The 15,660-nt window shown below is 33.2% G+C and overlaps 2 protein-coding genes across 23 annotated transcripts in view; one reads left to right on the top strand and one right to left on the bottom strand.

Annotated features, from left to right (window-relative positions):
* The window catches only part of LOC100680005 (biogenesis of lysosome-related organelles complex 1 subunit 6), a 65,769-nt gene extending 50,503 nt beyond the window's left edge, over window positions 1-15,266 (top strand). For 12 of the 22 annotated variants that reach the window (XM_031932997.2, XM_032602165.1, XM_031932993.2 and 9 more), the window contains 5 exons: window positions 1,591-1,709; window positions 1,791-1,898; window positions 1,973-2,060; window positions 14,729-14,815; window positions 14,891-15,266. In XM_031932997.2, the coding sequence (XP_031788857.1) occupies window positions 1,645-1,709; window positions 1,791-1,898; window positions 1,973-2,060; window positions 14,729-14,815; window positions 14,891-14,911 (369 nt within the window). In that variant the 5' untranslated portion in view covers window positions 1,591-1,644 and the 3' untranslated portion in view covers window positions 14,912-15,266. Of the gene's footprint in view, window positions 1-444; window positions 747-1,590; window positions 1,710-1,790; window positions 1,899-1,972; window positions 2,061-14,728; window positions 14,816-14,890 lie in introns of all 22 variants that reach the window. The other 10 variants (XM_032602158.1, XM_032602156.1, XM_032602163.1 and 7 more) reach the window with 2 other exon arrangements.
* LOC116417885 lies at window positions 4,922-7,809 on the bottom strand. Its single transcript, XM_031932988.1, has 3 exons — window positions 5,739-7,809; window positions 5,397-5,660; window positions 4,922-5,317 (listed from the first exon to the last, which is right to left on the bottom strand). The coding sequence occupies exons 1-3, from the start codon at window positions 5,875-5,877 to the stop codon at window positions 5,256-5,258; spliced, it is 465 nt and encodes a 154-aa protein (XP_031788848.1). The 5' UTR covers window positions 5,878-7,809; the 3' UTR covers window positions 4,922-5,255.
* Window positions 15,267-15,660: the final 394 nt, after the last annotated feature.

Below are 15,660 nucleotides of genomic sequence, written 5' to 3'. Positions count from 1 at the left end.
TACAAGTGTTCTTTTGTTTTGCAAAATATTACTAGCATTATAATTGTGCCGCTTCAGAGTATTTTGCTATTCTCGTCGTGTAAAAAGGTAAATTGGGATCGAAAACATAATTTTTGGTCTATATTCACCTTTAGCCGCCCTAGTTGGAAGCTGTTCACACAATCAAGAAAATAAAAAGTTCTAAATAAACTCAAAGTGATTTATGCTGAATGTACATTAAATAATTATTATTTGATATACGTTTATAAATATCTTTCTTCGCAAGGTATAATTTGCGAACAAATTATAATATTTTGTCTAGAGGCGTGCTGGTAGAACCTTTTTGAGTAAATGTTACACAGTCTGAACTATGTAAAATTCAGTACTACACAAATTTTATTCGCGACTTTTCTCCCTGCTCTTTTAAAATTTTATTTATGTATTAAATATCATTTAAATTTTCAGAACTGACGTATACTTTGAAGAAACAGATAATCAGTTAAAAATATTACGCTTAAAATTATCATCCTTAAAAAAATATTTAAAAGAACTATCAAAATATTCATCATCATATTTAATTAATATTGTTACAAATAATATAGCTTTAATTAATAATGAAAATATAAATCAAGATTTTCCATGGATTATCGATAACTATTTTAAACCAAATAAAAATGGAGTAATATTTCCCATAAACAATCTTAATACGAATTGTTTATTTCTACAATGCTTAACTATACAGTAAAATCATCTTGAAATTATTAATGGTAATTTGTTAATATAAAGCTTACTTGCATTCCTTGTTAAATGTAGGATCTAAACGGAATGAAAATAAGGAATGAAAGAATTCGATTTAATTCATTTTTTTGATCCACTTGAATCCGTTTCAAGCTATGTTCTAACATTGCAGTACGTGTAAATAATTATACATATTACAACGTATTAAACAGATTAAATAATCAATTTTAAAATTTTTTGTTAAATGAAACTTTTTATTTCATTTATATATTTTCTTATCGTGTTCTGTGGATTTTGAACGCAAATCGTAGACAAGATATAAGACTGGTAAAAAGGTTCAAAATGCTATTAAGTTGCATCTTGCCTTTGCCATGGGTCTTAGGTGCTGCGATACAATTCATAGTAGTATTCTTAGTTCGAAGGGATCATTAGATGCATATAAAAATTTCTAAATTTTTATTCGCTGTTGTAGTTTGAAATGAATTAAAAAATCAAAACTTTACAATCTGTTCCCTACTGAAAAAAATCGCGCGATTATTCACGTGATTAAACGCGGGAATAATCGCGCAATCAATCGCGTTAATTTATCGAACTTTTTTCGACGCGATTAGTCGGACGATTAATCGCGCGATTTTTTTCAGTAGCGTTACGTTCCACTTTGATCCGTTTAGATCCCAACCTTAACTTAAACTAAGAAATTATAGATTTCTTTAATATATTATCCATTTTTATCAAAAAATTTAGTATTTCCCCTTACGAAAATAAAGTGCAGAAATCTGTGGATAGATCTCTACAGATTTTTTGCACATTTCTCTGCAAAGATCGCTACACAATTTTTTTCGTAAGATGTTCTATGTACATTTTTAATTGCAGGTTCATGAAGTAAATTTATAAAACTTGAGAAGCATTTTTTACAAGTTAAAAACAATGACAGACAACGTAAAACAATCTCTTCAAGATGAAAAAAAAACAAATACAACAACTATTAATAGGTTAATTATGGCATTCTAAAGAATTAACATATTTGATTAATGATGATTATTTATTCTAAATTTTTAATATGTTATTTTTAGTGATATGCAAGTACACTTTTTAAATACTTCTAAAAAACTTTCAGAAGGCTTTTTGATGATTTATAGAAGACCTTTACTCGATGTGAATCAAGAAATCATTGATTTAACGTAAGTTATTTATACAGAACATTTTTATTTATATAGTATAACATGGATTTTGATTTGAAACCAATATTTTTTAGGATTAAACAAGAACTATGCATTAAAAAACTTCAATTGGAAAACAAAAAATTATGCGACTTTCAAGAACATTTAGAACTTCATAATTTAGTTTGTTTAATATTTTCCTATTTTTCTTATAATTAAAGAGCGATCGAAGTAAATTTTACTTTTAACAACCTACCTCGAGCCATAGATCTTATTTTTTGTTTAAAATATAAATTAAAGGTAGGGCGATAAGGTTAAACTCTACTCGTATTGGGAGTTTAAAATTATATTCGCGCGTTTAAAGGCAAACAAACAAAAGAAATTTTACATAGCTATTACAAACCATGATACAAATTGATAACAATACAAAATTTAATAGCGAAAAGACCGCTACTGTTGTCATTAAATATCACTAGCAATATTTTTTATTAAATAACTGAACTAACTTCAGTACTGAAAATATAATTTATTTTTGCAAAATTTCCATTTTTTGGCCGAGAGTCAGACCATTCTTATTTAAAAAATAAAGCTATCGTACTTTTGGCAGCACACTTATTAGACGAAGTTTTTTGGGTTCCTTAAGACAACAAATTTTAATAAAGCATTGCAAGCCGAAATCAGATGCAAACGGAAAGCTACAAGCCAATTAGCAATCATGAAAATACATCCAATATTACGCGCAGGATAATTTATTACTTGGCTGCGCAAATATTTGTTCCCCAACTTGAATCGACAACTGAGCCCAATTGCTTCTATTGTAACTTATAAGTTTCTGCTAATTCATTGGTACGCAGCCTCTCAAGTAAAATATTATTACAACGTATGGTTTTTTTCTTAAATCTTTTTAATACATTTTTCATAGAATGTTGTAACATAGGGAAACCAGGTTATAAGCACGCTTGGAAGAAGTTAGGGCAGAGCGTCCTATGGTTGAATAAATGTTTATAGAGTACATGATAAATAGCGTCTGTTTGGTTTCGAGGAAACGACGCTGCAGAAGAAGAGTTGCTCGAGAAAAATAAATAGAACGGCAGCCGTCGTCGGCTACCACAGAAAACCAATGACTAAACAGGGTGTTTAAATTAGCACTCTCCTGCCCTGACTGACTCCGAGCAGGCGCTTCATAACCAGTGGCTTTTGGTATTTTCCACGGCGTGGTCGATCAGTCCATGGAGAACAAAGCTTAGTGTATCGTTTCCGGTTTTTTCCCAAAGGCTTTTCTTGCGAGTATGTTGCTCCACGTTTCGATTATTACGAAGAATTAATATGTTTTGTTCGACCAGGAGTCAAGGACATAGTTGTGAGGTATGAATGGGAAATTTTTCAAGATAGGCAAGCGTGTGGTAGTTTATGCGGTTAACGGGTTAACGATATGCCAACAAACCTAAACATTAGGGTTAATGGTTGAGTGTTTACATAGTGTCAAGTATTTCATTGAATAAATACAGTAATTTAAGGGAGTACTATACCAAAGTGATTGACAGCTCATAAAAACCTGAAACTTGGCATACAAATAGATTTCAGTGAGAAAATTACTCAGTTAAATTTTGGTAGAGGTTTGAAGCGTGAAAAAAAAGTTATAAACATTTTAACGTCCGTAAATGCGCGTATTTCTTTTGCGCTTTTGATTATATAAAATGGATGGTTCAGAATTCACTTATATTTTGTAGATTATTAGTTGAATAATTAACGAATACTTTAAGTGCTTGAAGTCAAAACTTCGAACTCTGTGAGCGTAGTAATAAACAAATAAAATTTAAAAATTGTACACTTAACCTTAAAACATGAGTTAAATAAACTCTCTTCTAAAACTTTTTATTAACAATTATGATAAATAGAATCCCTTAATGTAAGCGCATAATCATTATTTGTTGTACCTTAACTTATGCAACTTCTGTTATTAAAGATATTCTACAAAAAGCTAACAATAAAAAGTAGGCTTGTTTTGTCTAGCTACCTCAGTGTAGTACTATCTTAAAGATTGTCAGATGCTATATTCCATCCCCAAACAGCCCACTCTACCCTATCTGTTTTGCGGTACAACCACAAAATCTTGCATCACTCGCAATCAGATCTATACAATGCATACCGAGTCGTCCCGAGTGTTACAAGCTACAATTAACACATCATCTTATTCCGTCCGGAGTCTATACACATGGACAAAACTCTATAATTCGTATGCTAATTTACAACTAATCTGCTTGACGGAAGCACGCACACGCGCGAAGGGTCGACTATGAATCATCTGTGCACAATCTGGGGTTGGTGCTAGACTCCAAACTTACGTTAAAGGGCACGTTACACAATTATGTAAACGTGCGCACTTTTTAATGTACCGGCTCTATTTCTTTCATAAGAGCACTAACCTCAGATTGCGCCAACACCTAGTGCAAGCACTCCTATTTCCCATCATCGACTATTGTGCACTGGCTTACTGCAACCTGACACAAGAACTGGATTTGAAACTACAGAGACTTGTCAACACGGGGATCCGTTAATGTAAAGTAGCCTATTATTGTACGCTTTTCGGACACTTTTTTTTCCAGTAAAAAAACGGATATGTAAATAACCCAAAACCGTAACTTAGACACACCTATCGGATGCGACGTTTAATGTAAAATACAGATATTTTTTTTAAGTTTTTATTTACTGTATATTTTACAATTGATAAATAAAATATTAAAAGAACCTTCTGACCCTATTATAAAACAGGATTTTGGAGCGTGCCCCCATGTTTCATACAGGAATACCCTTATTATGGAAAATGATATAATTTGTTGTTTATTGAATAATTATCAATATTTTAAGTGAATGTTACTAAAATGGGATTCAATAAATTTGTAAAATTAGAAAATAAATAAAATATTCATAAAAATAATTATTTAAAGTAAAATTATGAGAGATCAAAACACGTTATTGTTCTTAGGTTGTAAAATAACTCTGTTTATTAAAATTTAAACATGTATGTTTAACTTGGTATACAATTTTTCATTTTTCATGCAACGAATGACTTTAGCTTAAATTACTTATAATAATAATACTTTCAGTAACGCGAACTAATAAATAGTCAATAACTTATTTAGTTTTTTGTTTGATTTTTTGTTGAAGCAGTTTCATTTCATTCTGTGACCTCTTTTTTTCTTCGGCTAACTGCTTTTCCTTTTCCTGTAATCCTTCCTTTTTCACTAATTTCTCTTCTTTTATTATTTTCTCTTGCTCCTTTTCAGCTTGAATTCGTAGCTATTCCTCAGAAGTCCCTATTACAGGTAGCTTTTTTTTGTTCTTGGCTTCCAGTTTAATTTTTTTATTCTTAGGCAACTATTCAGTCGGAAGAGTAAATGATTGAATGAAATTTTCTTTTTGCTTTTTGAGCGAATCATCTATAGGAATGAAAAAGGCATACATAAGATTATATAAACAATTTCAATTGATATTTATGTTCTTAATTTATAATTTTACCTTTTGCATATTCTTCTTGGTTTTCTAGATTTGATTTTTCTTTAGTAGCTTCTCCTTCAGAAACTAAACTACGTTGATTGGTTGGTTCGATGATCTCTCTGAGAATGCCATTGTCAACTGTATGAAGTTTTTTTGTTGTTTCTGGAACGAGTTCAATAGTTTCCCTTTCAGAACTCAAACTATGTTGAGAGTCACTGATTTCTCTGGATATGCCTTCGTCAGCTTGACCAAGTTGATTTATTACTGGAACGTTTAATAAAAGAGCTGAAAAAAATTGATCGTTGACTAGATATGAATGTTTGTAATTTAAAGTACGCAATATTATACTACTTTAAGTGTTACCATCTTTTGATGCCGCTGAATCCAAATCAGTTACTGAACTTACAGTACTGAGACTTTCTAATGGAAATAAATATGACTGGAGGTAAAATCGTGTATAATTGGTTTTCTGTGGGTCCACCCAAAAATGTTGTACTTTCATCAGGCACAGTTACTACTTCTTCGCTAACAGTATGATCTCTCTCAAAATCCTCCTGAGTTGATTGAACTAATGCGTTAGACAGAGTTGCTACTTGCTCTTCTGTAATGTGATTTAAGGCCTAATACTTTCATTATTTACAACTAAAATTTCATTATTTTCTATTAGAAGTTTACCTAAGTATAAAAATAAATAATTACTTAAAATCATCAAATAATATTAATTGTCATGTGCTGAAAATCAAACCAGTAGTTTTCTTCTTGAGCATAAGCCAATAAGTAAATAAACCTTTATTTTCTACGGAACCAATCCACTCTCCAGATTATTCACAAGATTTGAAAAACATTAACAGCGTTGGAAGTAAATTTTTTTCAAAATGATTCAAACAGTCTTCTTCTGTTGAAGTGCTTTCAGGAGATTCGTTTTCTTTTAACTTTTCAGACTCAACAGACTTCTTTTTGCCTTTCTTGCTTTTCTTCAAGACATTATAATCGACATTATCAGGGTTGAACGGATACAATCCTGCAGTTTTAAAACCATTGACGATTACTTTTCTCTCTTCTGTAAATAACTCCAATGCTATTTCTAAAGCTCTAGGGAAATCTTCTTTTCTCAATCGCCTATTATTGTTTTCATTTTTCCACTTAGGGACTGCTTTTTTATTATAAACATCTTTGAGCGGATGAAAAAAAGAAATGTCCAAAGGCTGGGTAATGTGTGTCGAATGTGGGAACAATGTGATTAGTTGTATTTGCCTTTCTACACAGAAATTTACAAGTGGCATAATAACATGCGATGCATGCCCATCCATGTACACAACAACTGGAAATTCTATTTCACATTTTACTAGCCACGGATAAAAAACTCTGGTAATGTGCCAACACCCCAGCCTTCTGGAACATTATGTATCATTTTCTTTGGGAGTTCTGATGCATATTTGTACAAGACCATCGGTGGTGCCCTTGTTTCCTGGGTATTGTACATGAACAATACTGTTGCATTCTCCCTTTCTCGAGCATCGATGACCTTGTAGACTGTGCGTGCACCTTTCTCTACTAACACTTTATCAGGTTTGGGATGCAACTGAATGTAGGTTTCGTCACAATTGAACACTTTAGAAGCATGTATATCTATTAAATCTTTTTTTTGTAAATATTTTTTGACTTCTTCAAACCAGTTTCGCAAATCATCTTCTGTCACTCCAGCTCGTACAAGATTAAGACTTTGAGCTGTACGTAAACTAATGTTTGGATGACGTAGTACCATTTCTTTCCAGGGCGATTGTTTTTAAAAGACGTGCTCTTCTATTCTTTCACGACATACTTCTCGATACTGTCAAGCAACTCAGTTTTAGTGGCAGGCATACCTGTCTCACCTCTGCAAAACCCCATTTCCAGTTCAAATTATTCAAATTCCTCCAACTCTAATTAAAATTTTTTTAACTGTCACATGAGTCCTAACATCAAAGAATATTCCTACCGTTTTATTTTTTTCTCTTTGGTGCTTCAATATTGAAATATTTTAATGAAACGATGAAATTTTGCACTTTCCGGATTTTTCAGGGAATTTTCCTTGACTTCTTGGAATTTTGGTCTTCCTAGAATTTTAACGCTAAAAATATACTTATGATTATAAATGAGGTTTATTTGTGGTTAAACTTGGTATAATTTAAAAGGTAGCACCATATATCATTTATCATAAATATAATGGGTTAACCTCATGATCATCATGACACCTGGACATCATTTACTGGAAGTGAAAATTTTTGTTCTGTACCTCTGTTGTATACTTAGTGCGTTGTATCATACACCATGTCTCGCCATCTGGGAGGTGATTTTGACATCTAGACATTTTTCAGGGAATTATTCTGGACTTATAATTTTGGTCTTCCTGGAATTTTAACGCAGATCATATACTTATGACTATAAACGAAGTTTGTTGTGGTTAAACTTATTGTAATTTTGAAGGTAGCACTATATACCGTTTACCATAATTATAATGGGTTAATTTCAAAATAATTCTAACACCTGGACTTTGTTTACTAAAGATAAAAATTTTTTTCTAGCACATTTATTATATACTTTGTATCTTAGACCATGTCTCGCCATTCGGGAGAAGATTTTGATACCTGGACATTGTCTGCTGTGGTTAAAAATTTTCTTGGGTACATTTGTTGTGTACTTATAGTACATTGTATCATAGACCCTGTTTTACTATTTGCTATAATAATAAGTGTCGTATGGTTATGTATCAGTAAGAATGTGTAACCTAAATTAGAGGCCAATTTTACCCAGTTTTCATCGTGTAAAATACACGAAAGAATTGGTTATTGTTTAACAATCTAAAAAACTGGACATTTTACCAGTGATTTTCGTCTTAGGTATAAAATAAACCATTTTTATTAAGACTAAATATATTTAATAATGAAAAACGATAAACGATATTTAAAAAAAGGAAATATATTAAAAATTATATATATACTAGGGGGGTACCCCCTGCTCGCTTCGCTCGCCAACCACCTAATTTCAATTTTCGTTTTTAATTGTATAATTTTATAATTTCTAAATCTTCTCACTATAATTTTGATTGTTCATTCCAAAATGATTAATTTTTTAATTCAACTAGCTTCGCTCGCCAACCCCCAATTTTAAAATAGGTAGTAATTTATAAGTTGAAAATATTTCTACTGCAGTTCTAATTTTAATTGTATTCGATATTCGAAAATCTATTATGTTTAAACTCGCAGTGGTTACCTATAACATAATGCATAGCAACCGTATCAACAACATATAATAACAAATTCTTGGCAGCTTTGTATTCACGTCGCGTCAAAAATTTAGTTACGTTTGAGTTAAATTCGAAGTTTTACTCGCGATTTTCCAATGCTATATACACAAATAGTTTGGTTATTCCTATAAAACTGAATTCAAAATTAAATCGCGAATTTTTATGTATAAATTATTGTGCGGGATACTAAATCCAGGCTGCAATCATTTGAAAGAGAGAATGAGAGAGAGAGAGAGAGAGAGAGAGAGAGAGAGAGAGAGAGAGAAAACCATATTCAACATTGAAAGTTAAGTATTTTCAATCTATAAAATTTTGACATAGTAGATAGACAGAATATCCAATAAAATGTCAGAATGTAAAATAGAAAAATAATCCTTGGAGATAGCAATTGCTTCTTTCGTTACTTTTCGTATTTTTTGTTTAATACGGAAGAAAATCATATGAAAATTAGAGCCAAAATTGTAAATCATGTTTATGAGAATTGGGAATATTTTAAGCCATTTATCGTAGGCGACGAATCTTAAATCTTAAATTACTGATAGAAGTACTTATAAAATGCATACGTCAATGAATGGTACGTACGGCAGTGAAGTGGAAATTATAGCATTTGTTCGTCTATATTCTGTTCGTGTTTCAGTTTCTAGTACAAACTTTATTAATCTTATATATTACGGTCGCGATTTTATTACTTATAATGAAAATGAATTGAATTTATTTTTATCTGGTCCCATAGATAGAGGACATTATGACATACAAAATTATAACAATTTAAATGATTAGCCTAATTATCAAAAAAATTCCTATAAAAGTCACTATCATACAAACCGCGATGCTAGAGCGTCAGTGGCTCAGTTGGTTAAGGCGCACGCCTTAGCCGTCCGAAACACGTTCGCTCAAGGGGTCGTGGGTTCGATTCCCGGTGAAGTCACTCGGATTTTTTCTGAGTTACTTTCAATGGCAAAAGTACCCAAAACTACGGCTGTTTCGAGGCAGGTTTTTTCCCCGGAATTCTCCTTCAGTGTAATTCCGAGTTTCCCTGTCCCACATGCGTAAGCCTGAGCGAATGCGAAACAGTGGTAGAGACCGAAGGTAAGGTAGGAATTAAGGTAGCCAACCCGATGCATTAGGCAGGGAGTGCCGGCCTTACCGGTGTAGAGCTGGTCTAATACGTGATCTTCTCCGAGGAAAGCTACACTGAAAGACGGACCCGATGCTCTCTAGGGAGCAGAGAGTGCTGGCTTAACCAGCATGGTGTGTGTCTGAAAATATGCTCTTCATCGGAGAAATCTCTCAGGGTGGAAAAATATAGGCATGGGAGATAGTGACGTAGGAAAGAGATAGGATGGGGCACTACTCCCACACAGAGGTGGTGGAAGGCCCCCTGGCAGCTAGAGCCGAAAGGCTGCGCCGGTAATGGAAAAATAAAAAAAAATAAAACGGGATACTTTAAAATTAAAAAGAGTTGAAATCGATAATTCAAACACTGATTATCGAAAAAAGAAAAGGGAAGGTGACTTAATTGAAAATATGAGTGAAACCCGTTTAATAAAAAAACGGAAAAAAGATAGAGTAGAAAATATGAGTTCTTATTCTTTAGATAAAAAAAGACAAAAAGATGTAGTCAACAACATGAGCAAAGTCAGATTACAAAAGAAAAGGTCTAAGGATATTTTTTAAAATATGACTGATAATAGATTAGCGAAAAAAAGGTGCAAGGATGTAGTTCAGAACATGACGGACGATAAATTAGAGAAAAAAAGGTGCAAAGGTGTAGTTCAGAACATGACGGACGATAGATCAGAGAAAAAAAGATGCAAAGATATAGTTGAAAATATGGCTGAGGTTAGATTAGAGAAAAAAAGATGCAAAGATATAGTTGAAACTATGTCTGAGGTTAGATTAGAGAAAAAGAGATGCAAAGATATTGTTGAAAACATGACTGAGATTAGATTAGAGAAAAAAAGGTTTAAGGATACAACATAAAATATGAATAGCAATCGTGTTAACAAACGTCGCCAGATTCATAGGGCAAATAAACTATTTTCATCAAAACTTCCTTACTTAGATTTTGGTGAAATGGATTACGTATGTCCTTATTGTAATGCTTCTTACTGGTCCGTAGAGTTTTCTAAAAAAAGTTGTTGTCATAATGGTAAAGTAAAATTACCGCCGCTCAGTGAATATGATGATAGTTTAAAAGAATTATGGGGCATTGGCGAGCGAAGCGAAACCGGGTAAAATATATATCATGGGCCACCCAAATAAGGGAAACTTATAATGTAGGGAAGGCAAAATGAGAGGGAGGCCGAATGAGGGGGAGCCAGAAACAGTAAAATTACGTAAAAATTGTTCATTATTAACCCAATAACGAAAGTTGAGTTAAAAATAACGCGAAAAAGGGCATAATTGTAAGCCAATAACCCAAATTGAGGGGGAGCTAATTTCTGAAACGGCGGTGGCGGCGGCGAAGATTTTTTATTAATATAGAGAGATACACTTATATTTAATTAATAGCTAACACTAAAACATTAAATTAAAATAATAAATATTATTATTAGTATAATAACGTACGCAATTTACCCATTAATATACTTTTTCATTTAATATTTTTTAACTTATATAATATATTATAAATTCAAAATTATCTTATTATTATATTCAACATAAATTAAAGACTTCAATTTTATTAACTTACATTTTTATATTATTTTACAATTAAATTTATAATATTAATTAATAAATAGACATAACTGACATAGTAACTTTGATGAACGCGCCATAATATGGCAACAGATCCTGCGTTAAGTATATTAGAAAACCGAGTTAAAACAATCACAATGTCATATATCTGTTGTATGACTCTAACAACTAATCGAAGCAGTTTAATTCAGCTAACATGACATCAACATGTATATTATATCGCGTCTTTTTTAAGTTAATTTGTCTCATCGTCAGATATCAATGAAAAAGACCTAAAAAATATGACCGTCACCATGACAAACATTTCGCAATTTCCCATTTATCGTCTACAGTGATGTAGTTGTGTCTTGACGTCAAATTTAGTCCTTTTTCTCTGATGTTTTGTCAGTCGTAAATAATATCTAATCTCTTCGGCATTATGTTATAACACTCGGTTAATACTTTCCTGCCGTGTTATAACCAGGGCCAGAAGGGTCCTGTTTATTGTAAATTAACGTCGGGCGTGCAGAAGGCACGGCTCGGCCGACTCAGATCATGCACGTGTTTTTCACGAGCCCGCGGAGGCGGCGTAGGTCGGGTCGTAGGAAATAACACACGAGAAGTTTAGATAAGGAAATGTATATTCAACTGTAACTATACACGGTGGTGCAAACGCCGCACACTTCGACGAACGATAAAGAGAGACGAGAGATATTACCCTGTCGACGTGAGGGAGTGAGAGTGCAGGTACTTACAACTCGGTAGTGGCAGTAGTACTTGACGCAACGGACGTGGTCCAGTCTCGGACGTGGAGATGTACAGTTCGGACGGGCGTCGCAGCAGCTCGTCGGTAACGCTCTTAAGATGCTCGCAGGACTCACAACAAATCCGCGTGTACAGTAGCGCGAGCTACTCGTGTGGATAGCGCAGCGAGACTAACTCTAGTCGCGGTTCTCCCGGCCGTCGGCACATCGTTGTCATATCTTGCCAACGCTGTGCGGCCAGGCGGCAACCGCGCTACCTATGCTCTCACTGTCTCTGTCTCTATCTTGCCTCGTTTCTCGTTCTCGCTCGTTTCGGCACTCGTTGGCAGCTTGCTGAAACAATAATCTTATTACATTTAGTACATAATTAGCCGTTAGACATTTGACGTGCACTTGGCCGTCACAATGTTTAATGCATCATATCGCATCAAAATAAATATATTTTTTCAATAACTACATAATATTACTCAATAACTATACATTCTTCGGATTGAATTTAAATTTAAATAATAAGTATTATGCTTTAATGTTACGATGCAATTGCTTCTGATTCTAAAATAATATTATATTTTAATAATAGTATATTATTTTATTATTGTTTTTGTTTCATATTTCTATTATTATAAATTTGTCGATTATATATATTTAAAACTTGAATCAATGTTTAAATATAACGAGCGAACGTTAGCGAGTAAGTTTTTAGTTAGTTGAAATTAAAAACTAACTTGAGATCAGAAAGAAATGATTTTTCATCATTTTTATTACAAATTGGTGATCAAAAAATTGAAATAGGACTTCATATAATATTAGAGTTCTACATACAGTTACTTATTCCTCTTCCACAACGTATCCCCGCAAAATACTACCCAAACCATAAGTTCAATGAACTCTTTAAAAGCGGCCAAGAAAAAAATGGTGTTGTGTTTTGTAAAAGCTTTTACACTTCGCTGAACATTTTTTCTTGGTTATACATTTTTAACAAAATAATTGCGAATTGTATTTGAAGAATACACAAAGGCAGAATAATGATTTTCTCAATAGGCTCTATCATTCGTTCTTGCATTTTACATGCTGAATCGAGTAATCTAGTAGTAGTAATTGAGGATAATAATAAATATAATAATAAAGAGGCACTAATTGAAGGACAATAATTGAGAGAAAAAATGTATGAACCTGTGGCGGCAGTGATGGCGTATCTAGTCGGTTCTCCAGGGTGATCTGTACATGGTACACCGCTTTGTTTTTCGTGTTGAACAGGCTCGAGAGCACCGCGTCGCATCCGGCAACTGTCTACAGAAGTAGCAGTAGCAGATACGCAATTTTCGGCTGTATTTTCAAAAATCTTTGGAAAATGCAAGAGGTCGAGTCGCTTGCCGAGTGCTGAATGCACGGATCAGCATGACACGCGGAATTTCCGATATGGCCCATACACTGCAAAACGCTCTCGCGCGCGCTCGTTAGTGTAATAGCTTAATGTTGAGCATACACGGACAGGAGAAATACAGCAATGTTTTTAGTTGAGCTCGCGCCAATGCAATTTGTGGACCATTGCGCTTAATCAGTCGCTTTCTGTTTGTTTCTTGTGTTACATAATGTAGTGCACTTGTTTCGACTCGACTGCTTGATGAGACTACAGCTACAATAAATTAACAAAAACAGATGTATGAGCGGAATGCAAAAAGAAAAAGAAACGATGTAATCCAGTACGAACATATGATACATTATCGAACGCGCGAGCGCTTTGTCACGCATTCGCCGTGTATGTATAGTATTTATAAGTTAATTATACTTATGTAAGTCATTCGCTATACATGCTACGTGTAACAAAACAACTGATACTCAATGCCTACTTAATATAAGTATATTTTCCACATTTTAAACAAAAAAATGGGGGTTGACGATCGAAGCGAGCAGGGGTGTACCCCCCTAGTAAGTATATAAATAATAATTAAAACGATCTTTACTAAAGAAGTATGACTGCGGGAGTAATTGAGGGGAAGTAAATGAGGGGGAAAATTCTTGAAACGGCGGTGGCGGCGGCGAAATTTTTGTTATCATATAAAGAGATTTTAAAGTCAAAATTGAAGCATTTGCGCTCATCAGTCGATATAAGTAGGAGAAAAAATATTTTCCCAGCAAGGTTTTAAATAACCCAGTGCGTAATTTTCGCTGTTTTTTGTTACTATAAAATTAGCTTGTAACGCTATGTTGGCATATGATTTCGGCTTGCAACCTTTTTCCTTGACATTTTTTAATGCCTGAACAACCCCAAAAAACTTTGATCGCTGAGCGTGCCCAAAGTACAATAGTTCTATTTTCTACCTACAGCTAACTGAAAGAATAAGTTGACTCCTCGTAAAATTCTTCATGAACGTTTTTCATGTTTATGCTTTTCTCTCTTAATTTGTCATATTTCCGAGTACTTTAATGCTATAACTTGTAATTTTAAACTAAATTGAACTAAATAATTTTGCGCAACTGTGCTTTTGCTGAAACAATTTTATATATTTTATCTTAATAAAGGAAATTCACATTTAGTGTCTAACCGATCAGCAACATTTCCACTGATCGCTCTTTAATATATCATTATTTGTAAATGATAAATTTAAATATTTTTTCCATAGTTTGCAGCAATTGAAGCTTGCAATAGAAAATTATTAAACATAAAATGCGATATCAAGGCAGTTCATGAAAGAACACTTAAATTAAAAGTAAATAATTCAAATATCATGAATTATAGTATATTTTTATTTAAAGCTGTTTTAATATGATTTATTTTTTAATAGAAAAAAGTATTGAAATTTTAACATTCTCCAAAACTACAAGAGGAGTAATGTATGGATAAAAACTCAGGACAAGATTTACATTGTGAAACGGCGGCACAGCATTTATGCTCTCTATAGAGAGAGGGAGAGAGAGAGGGAGAGAGAGAGAGAGAGAGAGAGAGAGAGAGAGAGAGAGAGAGAGAGAGAGAAAGAAAGTGAATTTAAACACAAATGACAACAAAGGACCTATACTTTCGAAGTATACGGATCAACCTGGTCCGTTTCAATAAACAATGTTCTCGATCGTCCTACATAATAATTGAAAAATAAATCTGGTGCATAATATTAAAATATTATATTTGTAACAATTTCTAAATATACTTTTATTTTGCAAAAATTTTGAAAATTTGTTTTTGTGTCAAATATATATTGTATATACTAATACTTTACCATGATGTCCAACTTACAATAATTGCACGGCGACCCCGCCTAGAAGGTAAGAGAGCAGTAATATATAACTTGGCTACATTGGTAAGTTACCAAATACTTAAGCGGTAGTAGTCAATATGTTCTACCTAAGCGCGCGTAGAGGGCGTGCGTGCATGAAGCATTGAAGAACAGCGCGGCCCCTTATAAGAAGCTTTGCTGCCTGTACGGAGTTATTCGATCTCTGATCTTTAATTTAGTCGATATATGAGTGGTATTATTATGCAATACTCATGTTAGCATATCAGTTTGCGATCTATTGTGTATTCTTATGAATCAATATGTGTATCTATTTATAGTATTAT

Source organism: Nasonia vitripennis (genome assembly GCF_009193385.2).
Source record: "Nasonia vitripennis strain AsymCx chromosome 5 unlocalized genomic scaffold, Nvit_psr_1.1 chr5_random0004, whole genome shotgun sequence".
NCBI classification, from domain to species: Eukaryota; Metazoa; Arthropoda; class Insecta; order Hymenoptera; family Pteromalidae; genus Nasonia; species Nasonia vitripennis.
The sequence above is the reverse complement of the archived record's forward strand: the minus strand, read 5'-3'. Positions and strand labels throughout refer to the sequence as shown.